Consider the following 14,277-nt stretch of genomic DNA (forward strand, 5'->3'; position numbering starts at 1 on the left):
TAAATATAGTCACATTTACTGTGCACTACTAATATACAACTTTTCAGCCATTAGTTGATTTTTGTTGTTCTCTCGCCCTACATTTTTATAATGCTCCGCTTTGCTAAAAGATTTTCATTTTCCTGCTTTTCTCAAGTGTCACACAATGCACTCAGTTGTCCTCAATGTGCGTGCGTAAGAGACAAAAAAAATAGAAAATGCGCGTGCTGTATAATCCCACAGGCATTAAGTATATCATGTGTTTGAGTGACAAACGTTGTGTGTGGAGCATTAAGAAGAAGAAAAAAACAGAAAGCCCGCCTCTGCGTCAAACTCTGCCTCTTTTTTTTTCCTCCCCTCTCTTTCAATTTGTCCTTAATTTAGCTGTGAGTAATCTTTGCATTGCTCTCATGTTAAGAGTGCGTGAGCGGACAGTGCTTACCACGGCGAGCCCTTTAGATCCTCAGCTCGATCCTACTCTGGCTAGCCTGCGTGGTACTGAATTGTATTAAACGTGGGGGGGAGGCCTGTCTGTATGGACAACATTGTGTTGCCTGAAGATGTCTTTCTCCCGGCAGCACACAACGAGCCCTGTGGGGTAGACAGTTGCAGTTGCATTTTCTTCTCATTAACTATTGGGACCCGGACAGCTCGCTCTGCTGCATCTTAAGAGACTGCATGCAAGTAGGCAAAACAGAAGCAAATTAACATCTTCATCAATATGACAGCACGTAGGGAGAAGTGAGAAAATCTGCATTGAGAAATGCAATTAATTCATTTAGACATGTGAGTGACTCAATGAATAAACCATCATCCTGCACCACCCTAATGTGTATGTAGGCCACTTAACTGAATTGTGTTCAGGCTGATGATCATCATCATGCTGTTCATGCGTGCACAAGTTAAAAGTGATTAAATGTCAAATTGTGATTGGCTTGAAGTGCTTTGCATTGACAAGTTTTATTGATGGCTTTCACATCCAGTCAGCGCGCATCCATCCATCTTTGTGACAAGTAATACAGTGAAGCCCCTTTATCGCGGGGATATAGTTTCCAGACTCACCTGCAATTGGTGAAAACATGTTATAGAAGGGCTTCGTTTTGGTGTGGCTGCTTTAGAGCGCCTCATTGTCACAGCGGCGCAAGTTGGGTCAAGTTTGGTGCCTATTGATATGCCTTTGCTGTCGAAGCATCAGGTTGCCAGTGAGCAGAAGGAGACAGCTGCTCTGCTTATCCTCTTCCCTTAAAAAAAATAAATAAATAAATCTCCGGCTCGAGATTTCCATCATCGGTTAAATCGCCACCAAGGTAGGTGAATTTGTGGGCAATTGTTAAAGGGGAATCATGGATGGCAGAGGCAGGTGGAACTGAGCGAGTGACTTCAGTTTTTGAGTTGCTGTTTGTAAGCTCAAAGTCTTAGTCAGCACATTTATCCCATCCTACAGTGAGTGACCTATGGTTGTTGTTAGCGAGAGCCGCATCATTGGGGTAGAGGAAGTCACTCAGATGAGTTACTGTTGCAGAATTGGTCTTTAGCCTCGAAGATTGAATAACTTCTTGTATTGTTTGTGGCGGATGTTAGCGCCAAAGTCAGGCATTGACTACTCAAATATGAAAGAGAAAAAGAAGATGAACAGGACGCAGCCTTTGATGGCATCACCATCTTGAGCAACAGATTCCACATAAGGGGCCTGTTGATGGAGTTGAATGCTTTGACAAGGTCAACGACTGTTACGTGGAGTTCCTAGTGCTGGTCACGGAACTTCTCAACAAGCTACCTCATGGAGAACATTATATCGTTGGTGGATCTTCCAGCTCTGAAGCTGCACTATGACTCTGGATAGTATTGTTCGACAGCACGCCATAATTGGTTGAGAATGAGTTTGGTGTAATTTCTCTTAGATAGAGAGCACGGTGATTGCTCTGTAGTTTTCACACGTGAAGCATTAGTTGTTTTTTTTAATACAGAGTGACAATGTCCTGTGGATACCCTTTTCTTCTTGCCAAATGCACAGAAGGAGCTTGAGAGGCGGACATCCGCCAGCCTTGAACACTTCGGGAGGAATACCATCTGGTCCAGGGGCTTTATCATTGGCAAGTTGTTCCAAAGCCTTATCGATTTCAGCCACAGTTGGCAGTACAGCAAGCTTGATCTACAAAGTCAAACAAAAAGTTCAACAAAGCCATATTGTGAAGTTCTTTAGCTTGACGCTAACATTTAATGCAAAGCTCCATTGATAGGCTCAGAGAAACTATTAAACAACTGCACCCTTAACACACAGGGAGAAGCAACAAAAACAAGCAGAGCATACAACAATACTCAGAGGCACACTGTAGTAGGAAATATGGTAGATTTCTACCAAGAAACTTTTCTGTGCGACCCAGTGCAATTAAAGAAGCATTGTTGCGGGCTTTCAATGCTCCCGGTACGTGCACATCCATGTGGGACTCATCCTTCCCTCGCCTGTCGGTGGTGGACGTGAGAGCGTGCATGCACATGCATTGATATGTCATTGCTGCACAATAGGTGTGTAGGCCAGCTAATTTGTCTCAAATGACCGTAGTCCATCTTCATCAGAGCCACAAATGGCGACGGAGCGTCAGGAAGATGGAGAGATACATACCATTCATTTACAAAAAAAAAAAGGGCTTTGACAAATGAGTCAGGTGGGCATGCAGGAGAGGCAGGAAGAGGCATGAGGTAAATTGGAAGAGGAGCTGAGTGACCGCAGGCTACCGTGGGAATATAATAATGAATAAGCGGAGCAAAGGTTTATGCCTGCGTCAGTCCGATATGTTTCAGTGGATGTAGCGTTGCGGTATTAGTACATGTCACACGTTCTAATCTCCTCTCCACACTTTGTCTGCCGCTTTCCCCTTTTGTGTCTTTTCGCACATTCTCCCTGCATTTAACCATCCTGCCTTCCATGTCCAGTGTAGATGAATGCAGCCGCCATTAGCTGCTTTTGTAGAGAAGCAATGTCACTTTTATTCTCCCCCCCTGTTGTCCTATCTCGTCTTACTCATTCCCTCTTAACCTTGCTCAGCCCTGCTCGCTGCTCGCTACTCCATTTCCCGCAAATCTTACTTATTTATGTTGCTCATGGATAATTGAATGTGTTTTCCCGCTGCCGTCTTGGCCTCATCTTGGCCTTCCTACCCCTTCTATAGTCCTCAGTGTCACGCTGCCAGCGCTCCTCCAGTCTCACGCTTGGCGGGCTTTTTTTATATTTCCGCATTGTTGACAAGCCCGTATTGCACTGCAGCGAGCTTGATATTGACGACAATGATTGTAGGAGTTTTTCAGTCACTCCTGTGGTAAATTGTAATTGTCCAAATCGGCCTTTATGTGCATGGATTGTCCTGCAGTAAGCACAGCTGTACTGCGCTGTATACTGTGCGCACGTGCTTTTGTGCGCTTTTCAAGCGAGCCGTAAAATAATTTCCAGGTGATTGTAATTGTGCGGCGACGCGTCCATGAGTGATTAAGGAGCAGGCTGATGAATGAGAGGAAAGGCTCTAACTGTGTGCGTGTTTGTGTTATTTATGATAATGACACAGATGCTTGTCACGATGATGGTCACGGCCATCATTGTTTTGCATGGGATGTTTTTGTTTGTGCCTCTCTGCGAGCATTTATGCCTTTTTAATTTGGTATTTGTCGTGTTTACTGGTGCGCTACTATGCAGTAATTGTAATGCACACGCCGATAAACTACAACTGTTGATTCATGGTGATTACGGTTTCCTTTATAGTTTACCAATAATGATAGTGTTAGCCTGCTATGTTGCAATTCATTCAGTTCCGAATCTAACATTGTTTCCCATTGAAATGAATGGAAATGCAATTCATCAGTTCCAGCCTCCTTTAAAAAAAACTACAAAAAATATTGTATGTGTATTTTAATGAGGAAAAATACTGGTCTACCTGAGGGAAGTATCAAACAGAAACACAGATATACTGTTCTGAGGGGTCTCAACTCCTTAGCTAAATTACTATGGCATTAATATTGTTCTTGTTGCTTAAATCATGCGCAACATAGATGCTCTTCAGTGTTAGCGTTATGCTAGCAAAAAGAGAAAAGCCATTCTGGTATTTTAAATGCACAGTGTAATACTCTTTGGGCCAATTTCCCTAGGAATGCGCCGGGTCCACTAACAGCGCCTTGTGCCTGATTTACCACACATGGCAATGGATTTTCACCAAGAACACGGCAGTTTAGTAACAGTTGTGAAAAAGATGAAATTATCACTAAGCAATCTTGGACGGAGGAGGTGCACAAGCGTTTTCTCTGTGCGACAACCGCTGCTGCTATGATTCGCAGGGTCGAGGAAGCGCCAAGTTAGTGATGAATTTCACCATCTGCACATGATTAGTGGATTACACGCTCGCGGATTGCTCCATTTATACCGGTTAGCGCCGTGCAAAAGCTACGCAAACCTTTAGTGGATCTGGCCCTTTGTTTTATGTTCACTTTGACAGTAAACTTGGGCGGGACATTAAATGGCTGTAGATGGTATATTAAAAAAGACCAAAAAAACAAAAACCTTTTTGCTTTCAAAAGTCAACGAGGAGCCTTTTTTGGGGGGTTTGCCACAACTAGCGCATGTTTTTTTCTGACCCAGTTTTGACGCTGGCTGCCCTTTCTTACACAACCCTGCGCTTTTTTTTAAAGGGTTTTTTTAGGCTTGAGACCGACAGGAGCTAGGTAACAATATCAATTTACCAAGTTGTTTAATTTAGGAAAAAAAGGAATGACACAAGATTTACAACAAGCATACAGTACATGCTTTTATAACCCAAGGCTGGCATTAATAAAAACCCTCATTTGCATAAATTACCATGACCTAAATGATAAATTAGACTGTAATTTCCATACATTCTATCCAGTAATCCCCTTTTGGAGTCCTCCTAAGCCTTTTCCGCCCTCTCGGGGATTGTGAGCCGAGTGCGATCAAAGGTTAGACACCAACATGGGGATTGAGCATGGCGGAGGATGGAAAGATCCTGACACAGACGTACATGCACACACTCCATCTTTGGAACTCCACTTTCCCATTCCCTCTCTGTATTCCAATGTCTGCCGCCACTCGGGGACTATCAATAATAAAGAAGTCACTTTCTCCTGAGCTGGGATCTCACATTCATAAACCACGCTGGGTTTTGCTCAACAACGATTCGCTCGTAGTTATACAGTTCATGCATGCCCATCGTCCGTCCGATCCTGTCTCTCCGTTGCAATTTGACATTTGTGTTTTGTCGCGTTTGAAAGAAAAGTCAGTCGAGAGAGCTAATGCGGCGTGTTGCCGAGTTTGAGTTAATGCGCTCCTATTAATCAAGGGCACCGAGCCACAATGATATTAATTAACCAATTAAGCATACCCAATCAATCAGTGTTGTAGTGTGAACCTAACTTTTCTAAACTTCTACAATCACATCTACTGTATGCATTTGAGAGGGGAATTCTTTGAGGAATTGTGCGTCAGCGGGCAAAGGTGATTCCTGTTGAAAGTGAACCCGAGCGCTCATGAATAATTGCCATTACTGACGTGTGCTGGAGACGTCCAGCGTTTATGGAGATGACTTGAATTAAACACCGCACACAGAGTTGAGATGCACACGGAGCAAATGTCAAATAGCGGTTTAAAGCGTCGTTAAGCACGGAGTGGGGTGTTAAGTCGTGAGTGTGTGCTGATACAGTAAAATACATGGATTAACTTGGCAAATAGACTTAATGTTCCCGCCCATATTACATGTGTAAGTTCATGTAATGCACCGGGAGTGCTGTCACCTGCAAGCACAATGCGATTTCATTTTTCTGCGAAAAGTTGGCGCAAATTTTTTTATTTATGTTTATCGTGAACCATCATTACAAATATTCCTTAGCTTAGCGCTTGTCCTTTGTCGCCTACTTTAGCTTTAGTTTAGCTTACTTAGCTCCTAGCTTTTCATTTGTCACTCCCAGTGGAGGTTTACTGTACAACTGACATTTAAGCAAGAAAATGACACCTATTTAAAGACAAACATGTTGGAATCAAACCATTTTATGTCAAACATAAAACAACAAACCGCAAACAACTGTGCAAGATGAATTTGAATGTATGATGGAATTTATGGTGTTCCACAGGGTTCAATTCTGGCGCCACTGCTGTTTTCATTGTATATAGGGTTCCATCTTAAGATGGTGGTTGTTTTAAAGTGCTCTATAAGTAGAGTTGAGTTGAGTGATTGGAGTCGGCGTCCTAACTGCATGATTTGCAATGCCAAGTTAAACAATTCCAGTTCGATCTAGCAACGAAACGAACGCTTTCTGTATTCAAGGTAAAGAGAGACAGATTTGTTCACCAGTCCCTATACCTATGTCTTGAACTTTGAAAATAAATAAATAAATAAAAAAGTGTTTGGTGAGTGCGCATAGGAAACTGGTGGAGTTCAGTACCTCCAACAAGTTTAAGAACCACTGTGCTAGCGTATAATGCCAAACGCTAGAAACTAGCGAACAGAAATTAGCATAGATTTGACGGTAATTACGAAAAGTTCCATGTAGCGACTTGTTATTCTTTACATTTAAAAAAAAAAAAGGACACATTTTTATTGTTTGTGCTGCACGGCGTGTCATGTAAAATGCAGTGCGAAGACGGCGTGGAAAAAGAAGTTGTAAGCAATGCTCTTGTTGTTGCGAGTATGCTAATCAGATCTGTATCTCATTCGATGTGGCGGCGACTTATTGGTGCATAAATATAACATGCAGGGATGCATTAATGATTCATTAGGCCTCTAAAATGATGCTTTCATGTGGTGCGCTATCCATATATTGGCATAAAGGGGGGGTGCAGTGCGTGTGTGTGGCTTTAATGGAAATCGCCGTCTCTTCTTTCCCGGCTCCTCCGCCGCTGCCTTGTGGACGCCAGGCTTATTTTGTTTCCCCCTCCTCACTCCCGCATCTGCTTCATAACAAGCGAAGCACAAATTAATCAGGGGGCTGATTGCCAGGCAGGAGAAAATGACGAAGCATGCGAGCTGAAAAGGAGACCCAAATCACATCAGATAGTCGCGTGCGTCTCCGCTAAATATGTTTTCGCAGGCGGCTGTCCATTCCAATGCATGTTTTGTTTGCATTGTCATCTTTTCGGTTTCAATCCTAAATTGATGTCAAAATGCCATCCTCATGCCACAGTGATTCCAATTTCTTATTTCCCATCCTCTCTATCGCACGCGCCTCACCTCCATCTCTTCAGTTTCCTTTTGTTTGCTGTCGAAAACCATCTAATGAAATTCATACAAGAGCCTCGACGCCTTCCTCTCCACCTGTTTTTGTGTGTGTGTGTGTGTGTGTGTGATTATTCATACTTACGCCGTCCTCTCTCCTGGCTTCCATTTTAATCCTCCTCGCGAGCCACGTTTCTCCAGCAGCTTTTTATTCTTCTTCCACTCCTCGCCGTTTGTGTTTATTTGTCCCTCCGTTACCTGACTGTTGTGAAGAGCCAATATTTACCATTTGACCCTCACATGTAACTAAATGGAGTGAAATATTAAGCAGTCGATTGCGATTGTGCTCCTAATACACGGCATTACCGTATTGTGGCCAGGGAGTGCACTATTAAGCATTTAGCATTATTTCCACCACAGGTTCCATCCCTCTAATCAATTGGACATCCATTACCATCTCCCCCCCCCCCTCCTCCTTCCTTTCATTCACCGTCTTCCCCTTTTGAGTGGGGCAAATCAAATCCCTTTCCACACTCCCACTTTTCCCACTTTGAAAGCAGCTGTTTATCCTCCTGCGCACTCTCGCTGCCTCATCTCTCCCCACTCCTCGCCTTCAGTCGGAAATGCACAGCTTTCATCTTGTTTGGTTCCCTCTCTCTCTCCTTTGTCAGTGTGCATTGAAGCACAACGGCGTTCCGCTTTACCTGCCTACTTCTCCTCAATCATATTTTCTTCATCCGCGTGCCCCTTTTAGCTCCGGGCCCTGCTGTGTGCACTCCCTCACTGGCCCGCCGCGAACCGTGCAATGACTTTTGCTGATCGGCGACTGTGATCGTAAGGCTAATGTACTGTTATAATGGAGCGGGCCTACGTTTCTTGTGTCTGTGCTTTATCACATAATACACACTAAATAAATATTGCGCATTACGTAACTACGAAGGTGTTATTTTTAGTTTAAAAGGCGCTGCTCTACCTTTTGTCAGTATGGTACACCCCGTCCTATGTGGCCTTTGCAAACAAAATGTTTTTCCTTCTAATTATCTTGCCAATGAAGAAAACCAGTATTGCGCCCTTTGACCCTGGATCACCATTCTAAATGCCACCAGTAATTTGGTTCATAAAACCCACCCTACAAAAACAATGACAGATCATTTTGAAGAAAGACATATCGATCCCATGCAACATAGCATTTTCCCTTAAAATTGCATAAATGTTCCCTTCTCCTAATTTCTAGTTCCTAGTCGTAAAACAGCCACAAATGGGCCGCCGTCACGAGTACTGATACTTTGAATCGGGGGCGTGCATTGGGGCGGCATGGCTCAGTGGTAGAGTGGTCGTCTCCCATCCGTGAAGTTGTGGGTACTATCACCCCCCCCCCCCCCCCTCCCTTGTGATCATGTCGAAGTGTCCTTGAGCAAGACACTGAACCTTGATTTGCTCCCAGTGTTAGATTAACACAGAGTAGTGTTAAATCTAAGACTAGAAAAGTGTTTGTGTTCACAACAATGAATGTAAATCTGACACTTTTCAAACCAACCAATGTTACTCCTACACTTATAGTGTTAAAAATCTACACTGAGTAGTGTTGAAAGTACTCTATACTAGTGTCAGTGTCAAATTGAACTCAAACTAACACTTCACACTGGTAAAAGGTACTTCATTTATATAGCGTTTTTCCTCTTTACAAGGCCCTCAAAGTATTTTTGACTTCTCAACTTTATTTATAAAGCACTAAAAAACAAGCACTGCTGTATACAAAAGTCGCCATTTCAGATGCTGCTTCTTTCTCATCTGTTGGGCCCCAATCCAGATCTTTTTAATTCAGACACACGGCACCTTGTGTAAGCTTGAAGACCGATACTCCTCGAGGCATTTTTGCCTTTTCGACTGTCGAGCGATAAAATAGAAACTTGGCAGCCATTCAGGGGCCCGGGAGAAAAGGAACGCTCAAGTGCTCAGCTGGAGTTGCCTGCAAGAAAAATAGATGTACAGCATCGGGGGCTTGACATCTCGGCATGGCAGGAAATAAATAGATTGACACTCGAGAACATCACGTACAGCAACATCGTCATAAGACTCTGTGAAGTAATCTTCTAGGAAGAGGGCCATTGATGGATGGAAGATTCACGGAAAAGAGACTATCACTTTTCATTGTTTCGCTGTACTTTGTGCTTAATTGCAATCCAATTGGGTTGCATCCCAATTTCTTCCTTTGGCCAGCTCATGTTACAATGCATCCCTGTGCGTTATGTAATTGCATCTTGGCAGCCTCATTATTTGTATAAAGTGCAAGTTGCTAATGACAAAAAAAAGGCTGTTATTGTGTAACAGTAACGAGCCGCACTGAAGGACAGATGCTGCTGTCGGCTCCTTCATTTGTATGAGTCGAATTAGTGCACAATTTCCCAGGCCCTCCAGGTTCCTTTGTCGGAGATTTAAAAATGGCGGAATTCTGTCAAAATACTCTGCGTCATTTGATCTCTGTCATTAAAAAGTTTTAAAATGTGCTCATTAGCATTTCAAGATAAACGCTTTTACATTTGGACGCTTGTCGATGTCATGAATATGCAAATGATGTTTTGTTAAAAACACATGTCAATCAAAGACATACTTCATATTTAAGGGTGCCAGTGGAGCCATCGAAACAACAACGTGATGGTCAAGTTCTCTGTGATGTGACTTTCTCCAGCAACGCATTTCACACCAGGCTGATGCATAATTGTCCTTCTGCTTGGCCAGTGTGACACAAGCGCTAATTGAGACGAGCGGGCGAAGACGGCGAGCTTGTGTGCGCGCTTTCTGGTTTGGTGCACGTCCTTCGCTTGTTGAGTCTGCCCGTTATACAGTTTATTCTGAAAGGTCAATTATCCAAAACCCAACGACGTCAGTGTCAAGTTGCATCTGTCGGAAGTGGAATAAATATAATTCTCCCACATACAGCATGCAACTGCAGAAGTTCATAATTAATACTTTTCTAGTACCAAAACAAAATCATGATAAATTTAAAAATATATTTTTTACCCCAAGGGTTTGGTGACTGTCGAGCAAACAAAAAAGAGAGAAAGTGGTCAGACAAAAATGTGCAATATTAATTCACATATATAACGGAAGATATGGTATTCCACAGGGTTCAATTTTGGGGCAGCTGCTATTTTCATTTGTAATCTATTGTCCCTGGCTTCCATCTTAAGAAAACAGGTTTAGATCGATTAATTTCGCTCCTACCAACGAATCAGAAGACGCAAAAAAAAAATTTTAATGAGCTTTTTGGCCAAATTCATTGTTTACCCGTGAATCCAGACGTGCTATTATTTTTTGGCCTTTTCTGTAGGCCTACTTGCATCCAATAATCTCCAACCTGATATCTATAATAACGCACCCCCGCATCTCTAATGACACAAGAATAGACTGTAATTAATGATTTGCTTTTTGAGTGTACCCAGGCTTTTCTCAGGAGACGCACTTGCATGATCACATTACACCTTTTGTATTTTAATCAAATTTGTTTTCTTATTTGACGGCGTATTCATGTGGGCTTTATTTCCTTTCACGCGTGGCGGATTCATTTGCTCAAATGAGATGTGCTTTAGAAAGTCACCCATCCACGACAAATCCACGCGCTCGCTGCTTCGACGTGAGCCCGAGAGGAGCTACTTAGCGCAGTTTTTAATAGAAATTTGGAAACGCAAGGTGCCATTTATAGCAGGTTCACAGGTTGTCGTTTCTCTGTGTGTTCTCAGCGTGGACCTGGTGCACGCCCAGCTGCATGTGTGCTCCGGACGCAGTTTGCCAGAATTGGGCCTCAGGCAGGACAAGATCCGGGTCAACGGCTGCGCCATCCAGTGTAGGGTGACCACTGAGGACCCGGCCAGGGGTTTCCAGCCTGACACCGGCAGGATCGAGGTAAGACTCAGTCTTCGGTGTTAGCCTAAACCAGGTTTGTCCAAACTTTTCTCGACGAGGGCTGCATAAAGAAAAATGGATGCAAAGAGCAATTGTACATATAGTTTTTTTGGGGGAAAACTGCTACATCAAGGCCTTCTGTTAAGTGTTAAGGCAAATAGTTTACATATATATGTTTTTTAATTAGGTCTTGGGGTGGCCCGCGGCCCTGCATCCCACTATAATAGATCCGCCCCTGTGTATGTGACATGTTCACCAATCGGATCTTGACACTAAGCAGAAAGTGTGGGAGACGTTTCTGTTTCTGAAACTGAAATATCTTTATTCTCTAAAGTTTTAAAAAGAGAAATTGTGTCACTATTTTAGCTATATAAATACATTCTGTCTTTATCGGTAGTAGTAGTCCCCATTACTCTCGTCATGCCTTTTCTACAGCTACATTTCTAATGCAGACTACCTGCCAGGCTAGCCAACTCTCCAGTCTCACTCGCTGACACCCACGTCACTCACCATATTTTAAAGCCGTACACACTAAAGATCACAGAAACTGCATCTAATTATGACAATTTGATGTTTCACGTACCAAATTGACAGGCTGGAGTTTCTGAGTCCATTTTTTGTAGCCATTGTCATTTATTGTAAGCAAAGCATATATTCAGTTTTGAATGGTGTCTTCTCAACAAATGCATTTCTTTCACCATCGGCTGGCATTTTATCACTCATCCCTCACATCTTTGTTTATCTCAAGGGCCTTGCAAGCTCTTCAGTGGTAATGAGGGCCCGTAAGAGTCAATAAAAACACAAGTGCGTATTTTTTTATTAGGGATAATGGTAAGCTCACTGGAAAGAAAACCCCAGAGTGAAATGTACTTGCTATATGCATTACAGCACAATTTGACCACTGTTCAATGTCGTGTTTTCACATGCAGGACTTTCGAACAAGCTGTACTCGTGTCGTCTGTGCAGTTAGGGATGCTATAAATGAAACGCAGCCGTTGCTTTTGTCTCTTTTTAAATATGATTGCATTTGCCTCGCGCTATTGACTTCCCGATAAAACAAATCATCAGTCTTTTTTGGGGGGGGGGGTTTATGGTTTTTATGTGTGCAAAGCTTCATTTCAATCAAGGCGTTCATTTATCGCCCACATTTGTTTAGTTATGTGCTTCAATTACATCATCATTAACTCCCATATTGGAGTATAATCCGTGAATAGGCGCAATGTGCACTTCCCATTTTCTTTGAGGCCGTTGACATTCTCACTTTCAAGCTATGTTACTCCCCGTGTGAGTTTACACTACAGAAGAGTTTGAAGAAGGAATGAAAAAAAGAGCCCAGCAGCATGGCCGTGAAATAGCTTGCGACCTTTCTACTTGGGTGACTTTTCTGCCTGCTTTCCTCCCCATATTCTCCTCCGTGTTCCTTCTCTCACCGCATCACCTCATCCTTCTTAAAACGATGTACATATTTTTCTCATCCTTTATAATCCTCCTCATCTCTCATCTGCGCCCCCTTTTCCCGCCTTCAAAATCCCAACCCCGCGCTCGCCTATTTTCATCTCTCTCATGCCGCTATCTGGGCTCACTTCACTTCCCCCCCCCCCCCCTCCCCGCGCCCCCTTGCACCACTTTCCCATGCCGTTGAGTTATGAAACGTGTTGACACAGTGAAAACCTCCCCAGTCGCCATACATTATGAATGAGCCAAACACAATCAAGACAAAAACGCTAGGATGGAGCAGTTTGGGAAATGGTTGAATAAAAGATTAATAAAGGGCAGCGATGACAAGGTCATCGTAGGCGTGGGTGCGTCGTATTGGTTTTCACAATGATTTACTTCTTTTTTTTAGACTTTTTAGAATTCCTTCAAACATCATTATCGTTAAAAGCAAACTCAGTAATGGGTTTTTTGGACCCAAAGTCTCTGAGTGTGTGAAGTGGACAGCATTCAAAATATTTACCCTGCACCATGACAGGGTTCACATGTCCAAAGTGTGAGAGAAAGCATCCAGCGTGACCATCGTCTTTCTCAGAAATACTTTTGGAATACATTTCTCAAGCCTCAAAAGCCTTAGGGTCCTATGAGGTATATATTTTTTGAAGCCGCCTCCATTTTAGAATCACTTTCAGTATGTGATGCAGCAACGTAATAACAAACTTTGTGTTTCTACCTCTCTGAATGTGTCAATCAAATTTGAGTGCTACTATCCTTGCAAAGTAAGAATTTGGATGGTGGTAGTGGGTGAACTTAATTATTGAGTCCAGTGAACCCCACTTTATCTTTCCCAGTAGACGTTTGTCTTGTGGTACTACTCTGAAGGCATGCAAAAAAAACTTTTTAAAAATCAGTGTAAATGAAAAACCACAAGTTTTTTCCCCTCCCTCCTCATGAATCTCATGGCGCTAATTAGCGAACCGTCAGGCTTCCCATTCTGTCTCCCTCTCTTTGTCATTGTTATTGTTCGTGTTTCTCAAGCAGACTGTGACTGTGAAGGCAAACATCTTGTGTGTTTTTACATACTTCGCCAATACATCTGATTCCGATTCTGATATAGAATAGGTCAATTAAATATGGTCGATTCCATTCACTTAGTCACAAATCTGTCAATCTGCGGGAGCTGTGCGGCATTATGTCACCTCATGATTGAAAATGTACACAATAATGAGTGAAAACTGAATAGATACATTTGAGCAGGCCTCTTTTGTCAAAAATGGATCTTCGGTGTCAGCCACGAAGGTAAATCCGCGAAGATTAGTTGACCTCTTTTACCGCCAAAAACGTCAATTGATGTTAAGGACACGCCCACTGTATACCGGCAATAACGTCAATTGACGTCAACTAGGTTTTTTTTTCACAATGGGCAGTGCAACGTCTTGTGCAGCGCTGCTTTGTGAATGTGGTGGGGGAAAATCGCAAAACAGCCACTAGCTATGGCCAGCAGATGGCAGCATTGTATCACTTTTCAATGGGCTCCCGGGTATCAAATGACACAAAAACATGGCGGATCCTAGGCAATAGTTTTCAAGGATGACGTGAATGATCAAAGCGTTTGTCGCATTAAATCAAATTCACAGTAAGTCACTAAACAAAAAATATTAAAATAGTGTATCTTTTTTTTTCTCACTCAAATTACCTGTTTTCAATTGGTGGTTGCTAAAGAACGTAATAGGGAAGAAACATACTTTCTTTT

General features: G+C 42.8%; 1 protein-coding gene across 1 annotated transcript in view; it reads left to right on the forward strand.

Moving 5' to 3' along the window:
- The window catches only part of LOC147159386 (pyruvate carboxylase, mitochondrial-like), a 146,643-nt gene that overhangs the window by 31,035 nt on the left and 101,331 nt on the right, over nt 1-14,277 (forward strand). Inside the window, exon 11 of the mRNA XM_086059741.1 lies at nt 10,928-11,090. Coding sequence (XP_085915867.1) covers nt 10,928-11,090 — 163 coding nt within the window. The remainder of the gene's footprint in view (nt 1-10,927; nt 11,091-14,277) is intronic.

This window comes from Leptonotus elevatus, chromosome 17, assembly GCF_054856555.1.
Source record: "Leptonotus elevatus isolate MCC_2025b chromosome 17, RoL_Lele_1.0, whole genome shotgun sequence".
Taxonomy (NCBI): Eukaryota; Metazoa; Chordata; class Actinopteri; order Syngnathiformes; family Syngnathidae; genus Leptonotus; species Leptonotus elevatus.